At 37.7% G+C, this 14109-nt stretch overlaps 1 protein-coding gene across 3 annotated transcripts in view; it reads left to right on the top strand.

The window, feature by feature from the left end:
* The window catches only part of brsk2a (BR serine/threonine kinase 2a), a 216790-nt gene extending 206506 nt beyond the window's left edge, over window positions 1-10284 (top strand). For all 3 annotated transcript variants that reach the window (XM_084396512.1, XM_084396511.1, XM_084396510.1), the window contains 4 exons: window positions 528-651; window positions 1166-1346; window positions 3469-3558; window positions 9985-10284. In XM_084396512.1, coding sequence (XP_084252638.1) covers window positions 528-651; window positions 1166-1346; window positions 3469-3558; window positions 9985-10196 — 607 coding nt within the window. In that variant the 3' untranslated portion in view covers window positions 10197-10284. The remainder of the gene's footprint in view (window positions 1-527; window positions 652-1165; window positions 1347-3468; window positions 3559-9984) is intronic.
* The last annotated feature ends 3825 nt before the right edge of the window (window positions 10285-14109 follow it).

The following is a 14109-nucleotide window of genomic DNA, read 5'->3' as shown; positions in this document are numbered from 1 at the left end:
TTGCGCCGGAACACGCCGCCTCTTTTTCGCTGAACCGCCCCCGGGAGCGCGAGTTCATTCCCTAATTTACCGACGTGTGTCTGTGGAGGGAAAAGTCCGCTGTGCGTCGGGTGCAAAATAAATGTCTTCTTAAATTTATATCACAGCAAATGATGCATTCATATTTTGGCCTTTATAACAATTGACTTCCTAAAATGCATTTTAGGAGCAAAACACCTTGCTTTAGGAGCAATTTTTTTTTTTTTTGCTGTGCAACATGAGCATCTTATGGATTTTTGTACGACTTCATTAAATTTTTCTCACAGCCATCAGTGTAACCTCATGCAAAGTTCATCATGTATATTCATGGTAGATGCTCTGCTGTGTGCCGATCTTTCATTGAGTCCCTTTTATAAATTATTCAATATCAATTTATTTTGCATAAGCGCCATAGGATCTGTCTTATTCTGAGCTCTGATATGGACTGATCTTGTATCCCCTGAAGACTTCATAAAAAGCTCATGTTTTGTATTTCTCTCGCCCTGCAGACTTGCCAAAAAATCTTGGTTTGGTAACTTCATCAACCTAGAGAAAGAAGAACAGATCTTCGTGGTTATTAAGGACAAGCCACTGAGCTCTATAAAAGCCGACATCGTCCACGCCTTTCTCTCGGTAAGCAATCTGTTTTGCATGGCTCCAATCCCGTTTAATTCCAATGTTGGGAACGACAGCAATGAATATTTGAATATATGCTTCTACGTTCCCTCTATCAGATCGAAAGACTTTTTGATAGGCTTGGCCGGAAGCCTGTGTTTTTACGTTTGCAAACACCTTTCTGATTTGTGTTTCATTTCTGTAAAATGCTAGTGTGTGATGTTTCCATCCTTCCCTGTGGCTGTCTCTTTCATTAGAGGTCAATGGAAAATCAACGCAGGGCATGAATCATTAGCATATAGATGTTGTGCCTCGAGAGGTTTGTGGAAAGGGGAAAGGAGTTTAGTGTGTCATTTAGACCGGCAAGTGGTTTAAATGTCTGTTTAAAAAACTTGCTTGTCATGATTAGTGATGTTTTCCTCACCTTCGGCTACACGAAAGTTATAAATAGCCACAAGTTTCCATAGAGGTTCCACGTAGGTGCTTCCAAATATGTGAGAGCTAATCGAGCTTTACCTTTCTCCTCCCTCAGATACCCAGCCTCAGTCACAGCGTCGTCTCGCAGACGAGTTTTCGGGCCGAGTACAAATCCACAGCCGGTCCCACCGTCTTCCAAAAGCCTGTTAAGTTTCAGGTTGACATCACGTACACCGAGAGCACCGTGACCACCAAGGAGAACGGCATCTATTCAGTCACCTTTACTCTGCTCTCAGGTAAACACCGCAACCGCAATCAACATCACCAATCATCAAGCTCTTAGATCGCAAGTGTAGCTTGAAAACACGAAAATAGCTGTGGGAAAAAGTGAAAAATGTGAATTATTGGGGATAATCACATTAAATTTGTCAGAATAACCTGCAACCGTATTTTTAAAAGGAAAACAATCCTTGGTAGAGCACAGATTGGGTCAATTTGGCAGTACAGTTGGATGATAAAAGCTAAAAAATATATATATCTTGATATTTTTCTGCCTTTTGAGGATCAGTATGCATCTCGATATTGATCAATTTGCTCTGAAATAGCTTATTTAAGGTATTTTTTCAGTCATATTTAGCCAGAATTTTGACCGAAAAGCCTTTGGTGCCAAATAGATTCAAAACGTTTCATTTAAAAGGTTATAAATATAAATATACACATTTCTATTCAACAATACATTGTTACTATATAAGAAGGTTAAATTCTGTTTATTACTTAAACATTTTAATACATGAAAAATGCCATGGGGGGAATATGTTTGAGTGATAACAGCCAATAATTTTTTTCAAGGGATTACTTAGAAATTGCTAGTAAATGTTATAATTACAAAGAAACGGCAAGTAACACATTGGATTTAATGCGAAGTTTTGAAGTAGAAAGACGTAAATAGTATTTTCTTGTAAAGAATTTTACAGCGTAGTTTAATGACATTGGGTCTCATTCACCAATAATAATTAGCAGACTATTTGTATTTATGCGCACAGGAGAACTTTTGACTAATCCACAACAATTTGTTCTTAATCTTGTTCTAATGGCAATATATTCGGAGTATCAGTCATTTGCATAAAACAAACCTTTCCTGTAGCTCAAACAGTAGAACGTTGGCGCTTGCAACGCCAAGGTCATGGGTTCGATTTCCAGGGAAAGCAAGAACTGATAATAATGTAAATGTGTACCTTGAAATGTAATATAAGTCGCTTTGGATAAAAGCGTCTGCCAAATGCATAAATGTAAATGTAAACCTAAACCATCTCCAGGTAAGGGCCATATATTAGGCTCAGCAAACACATGATGCATATATATATATATTTAATGTAATTGAGATAACACATTTATGATATAGATCAATTATGATTTGTTTGTGAAAACATTTGTTTGATTTCACGCACAAACTGAGGCATACGCATGGTTAGTGAATGAGACCGATTGTCTTGAGGAAACTTAAAGTTAGAGATGTATTTTTGTATCACCAGCAAAATCATATTGTGGATATTTAATGTAAAGCCCATTCCTGACAGTGTACACTTAGTCTTGGCTAACTTAGATGAAGCTGAATACAGGTGTAACCGGGGTCTAAAACGTTTTGAGCTTGTCCACTTTCGACCACTTCCAGAGATAGTCGAAAACACATTTGACCACATTTTACACTTGCCTTCATAGTGTAATGTGAGCTCGTTTTGTCCATTAGATTGAAAGATCTGAAAAAAAAAAACCATACATTTACACAACATAGACCCTCCCCTCGAAGAAATCAGGACAGATGTGGACAAAAGAGACACCAGGTGTAAACGGGATTGTGTCTCCCTCGTCTACTTATGATCAGATCAGTCAAAACACATCTTAATACCGGGTGTAAACAGGACCAATGTGACAGCACCTCCATTTAATTCTCAGATTGAGCCAAATAACCTCTTACACACCAATTATAACTTGCAGAAGTTGCAATAACAACTAAGATAAATAGAGCACCTAAAAATACGTTGTAGAAGTATTGGCTAATACATCATTCTCTTTTACTTTCTTCCATTAATATTCATTATGTCTCCACATAATAGTGTCAATAGAAGCTCTTTCTTCTGCAGTGTGTGGCCCATGTTGTTGTCCACCTAGCTGAGATAAGAAGGACCGCAAGTTACAAGTAGTTTTACAATAAATTCCTGTCAGATTCCTAAAAGGCTTCAAGGGTCTTAATTTATATTTTTCTGTCTGTGGATGTATTTCTCTTTTTACTATAGTGCAAACATGACTTGAATGAGGAGTCAACTAATCCGTCTTAAGGAAACCCCGCCCCAACTTCCAGTTTCAACAAGAAAATGTCAACAGACTCTTTTCTTTTTTACCTGTTACACTTTATTGTAGGTCCAAGTCGGCGCTTTAAGCGGGTGGTAGAGACGATTCAGGCGCAATTGTTAAGCACACAAGACCAGCCGGGGGTCCAACAGCTGTCTGGTGAGTATAAATCCCCTGTCCCTTCCCCCGCCCCGCCCCGAGCCCCATGTTCCCTCTCATATGCCTCTCCTTCATCACGCATGCCCCCGCACCCCTCGACCACAGCATCACAGTATTCTCCACATGATCCCACCCTAAAGCAAACCCTGCAGGCGCTAGAAGGGATGGGGAGTTTTCCAGTTCTTGGTGATTCCCTTCGGACACACAGACGCTCCCATTTCTCAGGCGGCATTAGCGGTAGCATTGCCTGACAGTTCTCCAAACCTGGGCACCTCAGCTTCATGATTTCTAGCTTTGGGGGACTGTGTCCTTGATGGGTGATTGATTTGGGCTGGTAATATAAAGGTTTCTTGTACAGTTTCAGGTCGGTATAACCCCAAAACGAAAGTCTTGCTTTGTCCCCATCAGTTTTATCAGACAGCTATCGTGCTAACCCAAACAGAACACGAAAGACACAAATCAGGGACATGACAATAAAAATATCACGTTTTGGGACAATATTTTTCAGTGTATACCTTCTAACACCTCAACCTATTCAGAGTTTAAAGGATAAACAGCTGATTTTGTGGTTCATCAGAGGAGAAAAGAGAAGAAAGACACTTTTTTTCATCCTATTCTTCGTTTACCCAGTGTACGTCCTCTCTTCTTGACACATGATGATATTTGGGGTGTCGCAACCATCTCCCTGATAACAGCTCCACCTACTGGTCTGATAGATGAACAACAACATCTTATAGACAAAACCAATACATATAACCCAACTTTTTAGGTTTTATCAAATGCACATCAACACAGATGTTCTAGTATTGGAACAATATTATTTGTACTCCAAAGATATTTAGTTGCTGTATATTTAGCAACTTTGATACTTTTCCTGTTATTTGTTCTAAAAGTCAAGTCAGTCAAGTCACCTTTAAGCAGCTTTACAGTGATCAGAGGAAAATAATGCAACAAAGTTTGTTTCTATAAGAAAATAGCGTCACAGTCCAGCTTAAAAAATGCTTTTCTTAGTATTTTTATCTTGTTTCTAGCCCAAATATTTCAAAATTCTTAAATCAAGATGCATTTACGAGTAAAATGCCATACATATTATGTCTTGTTTTCTGGGTAAATAAATCAAAATTAAGTGAACTGTTGCCTAAAAGAGCAAATATCTGCCAATGGGCTAAGAACAAATTATCTTAATTCAACCAGAAACACAATTATTTTTCTTACCCCATTGGCAGATCATTTTGCTTGTTTCAAGCAAAAACTCACTTAATCTAGATTTTTTCCCCAGAAAACAAGATATAATATCATTTTACTCCTCTAATAAGTGCATCTTGATTTAAGAATTTTTAGATATTTGGACTAGAAACTAGACACAAATACTTTTTTATAGCATTTTTTTGCAGTGTAAGTTCAGTGATGGTTCGTTTTAGTTGTAAAAAGTTATTAATTTAGTTCATTTATAGGTTCATTTAATTCTACACTCAAAGGTGTTCTGTACATGGCTGAAAAAAAAATAGTTTAATAGTTTAAAATATATATAAATAAAACTTTTATAATAAGTTTCTCATGTTAACCAAGGCTGCGTTTTCTATTTTAATATTTTTTAAATCTAATTTAATCCTGTGACGATCCTTCAGAAGATGCTGATCTAAAAATGCTAAATATTTAAGCATTTTTTGCTAATGGTTTTTTGGACCCCACTGTATATGTACACATATTAGTTATAACTTCTACCTATCATTAAGTAGTATATCATAACAAGAGGGTGAAGCAGTCATCAACAGTGTTTGTTACTGCCACTTTGGGGAGATTTCAGGGAGTTTTGGGCAACAGGAAGACATTCCAGACCATCTCAAGAGAGTAGATCTTCCCTTTCTCTCCTCCTGTCGTCCTTCTCTGTTCCCTTTCACTGTCTATCTCTCTTTCTCCTTCCCTTTCACGCAAACATGTCACATTCATTGCTCTTCATGTCTCCTTCAGCGCTGTATGACTCACTGTGGTTTGAACGCACTTCAGCACTCCACAGATGAATGGCACATACTCACTGCAGTCAGATTGCACGTACCGGTCCAAAAATAAACATTAATAAATACTGATTTAATTATGTTATTTTGTGGAGGAGGTTGTGGTTTTCTGTGTGTATAACTAACCTCCTAATGTTCTTTAGTTTCATAAAACTATTTTTATTCCAAACAAGCATAATCATCCACACAAACTTGTCTAATAACCACTCAACCGAAGTCTTCTCGCCCCTAATGTGGTCTAGATGAAGACATCAGGCCCCATGCTTGTTAATGGGAAATTGCTCATTTGCTTCACTTGGGCATGATGAAGAGCACACACAGCAAATTTAATGTGCTAATGCGCTGATCCGATTTATAAACCAAAAAAAAAAAAAAAGATTTAGGGAATTTTCACCTTTTTTTAAGGCTGCTCTTATTTGCAAAAGTTTTGTTCGGTGTCAACACACGTTTTTCTCTCTCACATGTATCCAGAGAGCTCTCAGTGCGCTGCAAAAACTGGTAAAGTCGCAAAGTCAAAGTGTGGTAAGACTCTTACGGCTTGCGTGTTAAATACACCGAATTGCACCACAATTACAGTGGACAAAAAGAGTACTGAAACACTTAACACTTAAAAATGTGTGAATGTCTTTGCATTAGAGCTAACAAATCAATCAAATTTGGCATTTACAAAAAATAAGGCTTTTTTTGTGTGAAATGTTTTGTTTGAAAAGCATGCTTGTGTTATCATTCTTTAAAATAAAAGCCACTTGCTTTCATATTGTGTTATCTAATACAGTGGTTCAGCACAATATTCAAAGAGATATTTCCATTATGCTGTAATTATGACAAAACTGCTTGTTTGTGAGTAGTGTGAGGAAAGAAGTATCACAGTTTAAATCTTGATTTCATATGTAAAAAAAAAAAAAATGTATTCGAATTTTAATGTAGATTATCAAAACACAGCCTTTTATTATGTTAATATATTAATAACAATTTATTAATTTAAATACTTTTAAGTCATCCTGCAGTTTGCCGAGGCCTCCTGGCTGAGAACCATCGGTTTAATGCAATGACATTCAGACAGTTTAAGTAAGACTTTAAGGGTAGTTCACTCAACAATTAAGATTCTGTCACCAATATATGTTTCCATCCAAAGTTGCGAACTAAACACTGCCCTGTTATCTTGCATTCGGATGTTGGTTTTTGGGAACGCAATTGCTTGAGACGCTTCTGGGAGGTCCTTTTATCTCATCATTCTGAGGACAGACTTTGGCTCAGGCATTTCAGAATGATCAAACCAACATTTGAGATGCTGTGCCACTGGTTAGTCCGTTTATACAATCACATCCACTGTTGAGGCAAAGTCACATGAGTTTTTTCTTGAGCATCGAGGGATTTATTAAGTATATGTTTTTCCATTGTAGTTTATTCGTGTGGTGACTTAGCAAAAAAAAAAGAAAAAAAAAAGGTTCTCCTCAATTAAGCGCATTTTTGCGCATCTTGGCATTTCCATTCAGCGTTTTTTTTATACATTATCCCAAAATGCGCATAAAAATAGGTCGATGGAAACTACCATTTACTACCATCATATAATTGACTAACATCATAGACTTTCTTTTTTTCTGCAGACATGATGGTGAGTAAATGAGGACAGAATTTTCATGTTTGGGTGAACTATCCCTTTAAGTATCCAAAAGGTTTTTGGGGCCACTGAATTACTTTATTATGCACACTGCATTTTTCCTTATATAAATCACAACACTTGTTATCATGCATGTCATGTATTACGTCAAATTTAAAGTGCACCCAGCCATAATAAATACCCTTTCACATGTAACGTGATTGAATCAGTAAGTGCCGCACAATTTTATTTTGATTTCTTTAAGTTTTGTGTGCACTAAAACACTTAGATGTGCACAACAGAAATTGGCGGGCACAGTACATACTTAGTGTGTGTGGCTTACAAACCTGGTCTTAGTTTCTTGGCTATGTGCGCCAAACAGACGAGGCTATACATATGTACACCAGAGGCTCTGATGATGTTCAAATGAACCCTACACCACTGGCTTGTGCCAGTTTGTGTAATTATGGTTGCATGTGTAGTCATGAGTTTGGAAGTATCTGAAGTCAAGTGCACTAAAGGGGGTTTTCTCATGCAGTCAGAGATGGCTGTAGGCTAGTCTGAGCCTCAGATGGACCAGACCGTCTGGTGCATATTACACACTAATGCCAAGAACTTTTGAAAATTGCCGTTTCCAGTCGCCAGAATCGCCAGAATTCATGAATGAGGATGCACAGGTTTTTAGTAGCCTGTCGAGAAACAAAAAGTTGACATAAAGTCTGCTAGAATAAGTGAAAGAACTAGTTACTGCATTTGCCAAAGTTTGTGAGGTTTTTGTCATTTATTCTTTATTGTTAGTTAATTATTAGCTTGTTTACATAATTGCTCAGCAGTCTCTGTATTGACATAGACGGAAAATGTTTGTAGACATTGTAGTCTTTCTATCCATCAAAAAAGATTTTTCATTAACATAATTACAGAATACACAGCGTTGCTTCATGATATCTTGTTGTATATTCCGCCTGTGGAATATGGTGTATAATTGAACCGGACAGATGACACTTCATAGGCTTGTGTGATGGAGAAGTGAGCAGAATAAAGATTAAAGGGTACGTTCTACCCATGTGTGGGTTTCCTGACTGATCTATGTGTCATTCTTTCTGCAGTGACAGAGTGTACAGATGACACATCGCTTCACTCATTAATTTAGAGCCTTTTCTAATTATCTAGCCTCTCTCATGTTGGCTATATAAAGCCATGTGTGCCCATGTGCTTCACCCCTACCAGAAAATCCAGCTAAAACCATCTTTAAATTCAACGTGAAATTGAACCCAACCCTATTTACTGTCTTATTGCAGGTGATTTTCAGTACACATTACTGCAAAGAAACAACCAACGTTGATCTTTTGGAAAAGTGTAATTACTTGCTTAAAGAAATAGTTCACTTACAAATGAAAATTCTGTCATCATTTACTCACCCTCAAGTTGTTTCCATCCTGTATGAATTTCTTTCTTCTGTTGAACACAAAAGAAGATATTTTGGAGAATGTCGGAAACCAGACAGTTGATGGACCCCATTGATTCCATAGTATTTTTTTCCCTACGATGGAAGTCAATGGGGTACATCAACCTTAGTGTTACCAACATTCTTCAAAATATCTTCTTTTGTGTTCAGCAGAAACAAGAAATTCATACAGGTTTTGGAACAACTTGAAGGTGAGTAAACGATTTTCATTTTTAAGTGAACTATCTCTTTAAGCAACTTGCCTTTTCTGCCTTCACCTAGGCCAAAAATAGTGTTAGCCAAAGCAGTTTATCTGTTTTAGGTACTGTTGTCTCACCAATAGTTAATGAGTAATACAATTGCAGTTAATATTAAAGTATATGGTACTTCAATAATAGCAAATTGCAGCATATATGAAAAATGTATATTACCATAAAGATGCTCTTGGGATGAACCTGACCTTCAGCCTCCACCTCAAGTTGAAAAAGGCTCCTCAAAAGTAATCTTCAACAATCAACTTCAACTGGTCTCCATCCTAAACATCACCAAGAAAATCCCAGTTAAGGAAAATTTGCTGATTTTATTGCTTCCAAATTCTGTATGACTTGGAACTATGTCGTGGCAGGTAAAATGGGATAAAATGGGTTGCAAATGCTGATTCATGTTGACTTTAAGGTGGTAGTTCTGTTTGTGAACCCAGTAGCTTTTCTCTAACTGGTCCAGGCTGATGTAGATGGTTGACCAGCTGTTGGGGACCTGGCTGATGTGTTACACCATCTTGGTCAAGGTCGTTACTGGAAAAAGCAGGTCATACCAGCTTAAGTTGGTGACGTAAGATGGTTCATTTGGTTGACCAGCCAGTGGGAACCTAGTTGAATTTGGGCTAGAAAAAAACATGCTATGCATGTTTTTGGCGGTCAAGGCGATTTATCTCGTCCAAGACGGTCTACCAGCTCAGCTAGGTTCCCACCATCTGCAAGTCCAGCTTATCAACCAACTAAACTACAACTAGTTATGTTTCTCAACTTGTAGACTATAAAGCTAGCAAGCCCATGGTTCCGTTTCCAGGGAACACAGATACTGATAAAATATTGTACTGTAACTTGAATGTACTAACCAGCTTGGACCAGCTAATGGCTACCAGCTAGGTAAAACCTTAAGCTGGTTTTAACTGGTTTAACCAGAGAAGCCTAATTTCTTGTACAGAATTTCAAAAGTTAGTGTGGCCCTCAAAGCTTCTCCAAGTCGTAGTCTTCTTCCCTATCCTATCTCTTTTCCCCTTTTTGTCCATTTCTCCTTGTGCGAACCTACCATTGTTCATTTCTTTGTTCTCTCTTTTTTCCTTTTCTTCCTATCTGTGTACCTAGGCAGCCCATTGAGTAACTTCTTTGACGTAATTAAACAACTTTTTTCAGACGAGAAGAATGGCCAGGTGCCTCTTCCACCTGGCTCGCCCAACAGACACCCATCTAACGCCCGTCGCTACGACCCTCAGCCTAGTGACTCTAAATGCCCACCGGGCAATCCCAGGGACAATGCCAAGCTGGTGGCATCCTTTGGGATACAGGAGCAGCCCTAACACTTTACCAATCAAGCTTTTTCAAACGTACCTACATAAAAGCACTAAAATATGTCTTAGAGGTGATGGGATTTATATTTGGACAAACTTTTGTATGATGGAATGACTGTTTAAAAACAAGTTATGACACAAATCCAGACACATTTCCTCTGTCACCGTCTTTGCCATGTCAGTTTGCCAGCCCCTTCCCGAACCCCTGTTGTTTCTACCCCCGATGTTTTCATGTCTTTTACGTCTGCCTTCCCGTTTTCCTCACCTTTGTGACGGCTTGTCTTTGCTGCTAGGAATTATCCAGAAAACGTATTAAAACGCTGCCCCACTTCCCTGCACATCCTGTGACGGACATTTATTGACAGACGGCACTTTTCATGACGAACAAGCAGGTTACCAGGAGATGGACACTTCATCCTTCGTCACACTCTTCCCTTCCCACTCTCCGGTCTCTCCACGCTTGACAAGGACTAAAATACAAGTACACACACGGCTTACCCTACCATCGTCTCAGCATCCTAACCTGTTAAAATGGTCGACCAGCTGGTGGGAACTGGCTGCTCCAACAGACTCTGTTCCAAAACTTAGTGAGCTGCCTCTAAGATACTGTACCCAGACATCACACCTGTCCCGGAAGGTCCGGGAGTCGATTGATAGTGAGTCCCTGATGGACGCAATATTATATACAATTTTCTGTGGACTGATCACAAGTGGTCAGCCAAGACGCATTACCGTAACACCTGGGATTATCTAACCCGGTCTCACGGCAATTCGTACAAATTTTACGAGGTGGCTAATTTGTACGAATGACCTATCCCTGAAACCTACCCATCACTGGGGTTTAGACAAATCGTACGAATTAGCCACCTTTTACTCACTCGTACAAATTCGTACGAATTGGTCGTGAGATAGCGTTGGATTATCCCACGTTTCAAATGCGTCTTCTGTGACCACTTTGTGATTTTGTGGAGATTCTCTGCTCTTTTTTCGTCACTCTCAACTACATCACTTTCACTTTCGGTGCACAGATAATGAACAAATCCGTGTTAGGCAGCTTATGCGAATGAATATAATAGTATAAATTATGGTGGGTGTTGTACCATCTCCCAGAAATGAGTTTTTGCAGGGTGGGATGTCTGGATACCTCACTTTGATCACATTATAATGCAGTCCCTTACTGCAATGCAATAAACTTTGTACAAAAAATCATTCAACATGGCGGGCTAAGCACTTTAATCAGTTTAATTAAAATAAGGACTATTTTACCCAATTTTTGTTTATGTATTTTTATGCACATTAGAGAATGGTGCTGATAGCATGTAGCAACATGCTAATGTCAAATTCTGTTGAAATCAATTGAACTGTGCTGTTGTGAGCTTAGCAACATGGCAACTGTACTGAAGTCAGTTCGAGTCTCCTGTGCGCATAAGGTGAGGAGCGCTGTTTGTGTGTCACACTGAGTTGTTAACTATGAAGAGCATTTCAAATAATGTGTTAGCTTAGCAACATGCTAATGGCAAACTCTACTGAAATCATTTATGAACGGAGTCTCCATAGTGCTGTTTGTATAACACACAGTTCACTTAAGAGATTACGATACAAGAAACCATCAAAAGCCAGGTGCACACACTTTTGGCCATGATTTTGCCAGTTGAGTTGTAAAAGAGTTATTTCATCATAAAAATTTGGAAAACCATAAGAAAAAAATCATGTGTGTATCTTGCTTTAGAAGGCAGTAGACAGCAAGGCAGCTCGCTAGGTTTGGAACAAATTCACACTCAAAATACTAGACATGAACACACATTCACACAACTCTAGGATGTTTGCACTCAGATTCATAAAGACCATAGGGGAAAAAAACGAAACACGTCGAGAAGGAAAAGATGACTTTGAGAGCTTTTCCTGGGGATGTGGATTTTTTTCAAATTGTATCGTTTCAATTTGTGATCTTTTATTTATTTATGACTTTATGTTTGAAGAACATCACTTGATCTTAAATCATTGCTGCAAAAGGACTGAAACATGGTTTTCAGTGAGTTTGGGACTCGGGACGGGACAGGGGTGGGGGGGGTGGGGGGGATAGTACTGAATGAATTTATCCTAATGAATGAATCTCTGTTGTACAGATTGAACATAATTATGTACAAATAAAATGTCTAGATGTGACACTAGCTTTAGTTCTGTTGTAGATTCAGATTTGAAATCTTGTGTTGCTTGTCTTTATTTAATTATTATTTAATCCTTGTATTTCTGTATTTATTACCTGATGGAACAATTTGTTTCATTATATCGATTTGGTTAGACACTGAAATACAGTGTTTAATTATTTAATTTTTTCTCTTTTTTTTCTTTTCTGATAATTTCTCATGTTCGCTACCAGCAGATACTAAAAAAAAATGTTGAATACATTGTGGATATTTTTGTATTTTTTCTTCTGTTTTATCTCTGTCCTTATTTATTATCATCCAGTTATATATATATATATACATGAGAACTTGAATGTTATTTATTTATTTATGACAATAATGTGTTTGTTTGTATCAGGGCAACACAATTTTGTTTGTTTAAAGAAACTTTCTAATGTCTTGATTTGTAAAAGTACCGTGGACTTTACGAATCTTTCTTTCCTAGCTTCAAAAGAGAACAAAATAGTATGTAAAAACAAACAAACCACAAAAAAGCTAATTTAACAGTATTTTAAGAATGTAGTTTAGCCTCTATGGGGAGGAAATGAACTTCTCGATATCAATGTCAGCTTCATATCATTGTGTGTGTACAATGGATGACAAAAAAAGCTGTTCTTGGATCAGTTCTACTGTAAATATGATGTTGTGGCCTACGGGAAAGTCGAAGGCCGTTCCTGCTCTTTGCTTTTGACTTGTATTGCTGTGTGCATGCACGCATTTTCTTTGCATGGCTTTAACGTAACTATTCTCAAAAATCACACTATTTTCTCAGATCTGCAATCTTTTAATGGAAAAAAACAAACAAACACCTGCCATCACCTTTAACCTCTGTTAGTCTCTCTGCGATTTTTTTTGTTCTCTTTCTGTTTTCCTGTCATGTTTTCTACTATACGCTGTAAGCGAGCGAGGTTTTGCTCGCTGGCAGTGTCTATGTGGTATCTGTTTATAAAATGCTTCCTTTTGTCTGTATGTACCTCGACCAGGAAAGATTTGGATGTTCACGGCCCCCTTTTTACGGACAGCTGGTTTAACTGAAACAAAAATAAAGCAATACCTGTTGTGAACTTTCCTATTTTATACAGTTATGAAGCAAAACTTTAATGACAAAATAAAATAAAATTGTCCATGCAGAGCAGGAACATGCATTTAAAGTTGTAAAAATCCCCTTGTATCATAACTGTGAGCAATTTCAGAGAGAAAAATGAAACAATAAACTGATTCACTTAATAGGATGATACTAGCGAGTGTTCATGATTGTATGTTACTGGGTGTTTAACAGTCAAACAATGATCAAAGACAGAAGTCATATATGCCCACGACTGATACAAAATTACTGTGCATACATGCAAATGTGCTGAAATTAACTTTTATTATTCAAGGAACTGATTTATGTTCTGATTGAAGCCATCTACTTCAGTTTAACATGTTAGATATTATTTTCTTTATTTCTATAAAATATCTATTTTTATTTTGTTAAAGCGTTTTATTGTGATACAAATGTTCAGTCTGTCATTATAGTTATACGTTTAATAATGTTGAAATTACATCAATACTGTTTTGCTTTATTTACTCTTATACAACAACTAGTCCTTAAATCTGATTGGCCGAGTGTGTGCGTTCCCGCTGATAGCAGCACTGGGACTTTTTTCACCGTTTGTATCAGTCCACTGTTTGTGTGAGAACGTGCCGACACACGGAAATCACTCTGCTGTATTACAAACCAAAGAAACACTATA

This window comes from Rutilus rutilus, assembly GCF_951802725.1.
Source record: "Rutilus rutilus genome assembly, chromosome: 23".
In the NCBI taxonomy this organism is placed as follows: Eukaryota; Metazoa; Chordata; class Actinopteri; order Cypriniformes; family Leuciscidae; genus Rutilus; species Rutilus rutilus.
This window is presented reverse-complemented; position numbering and strand designations above follow the sequence as displayed.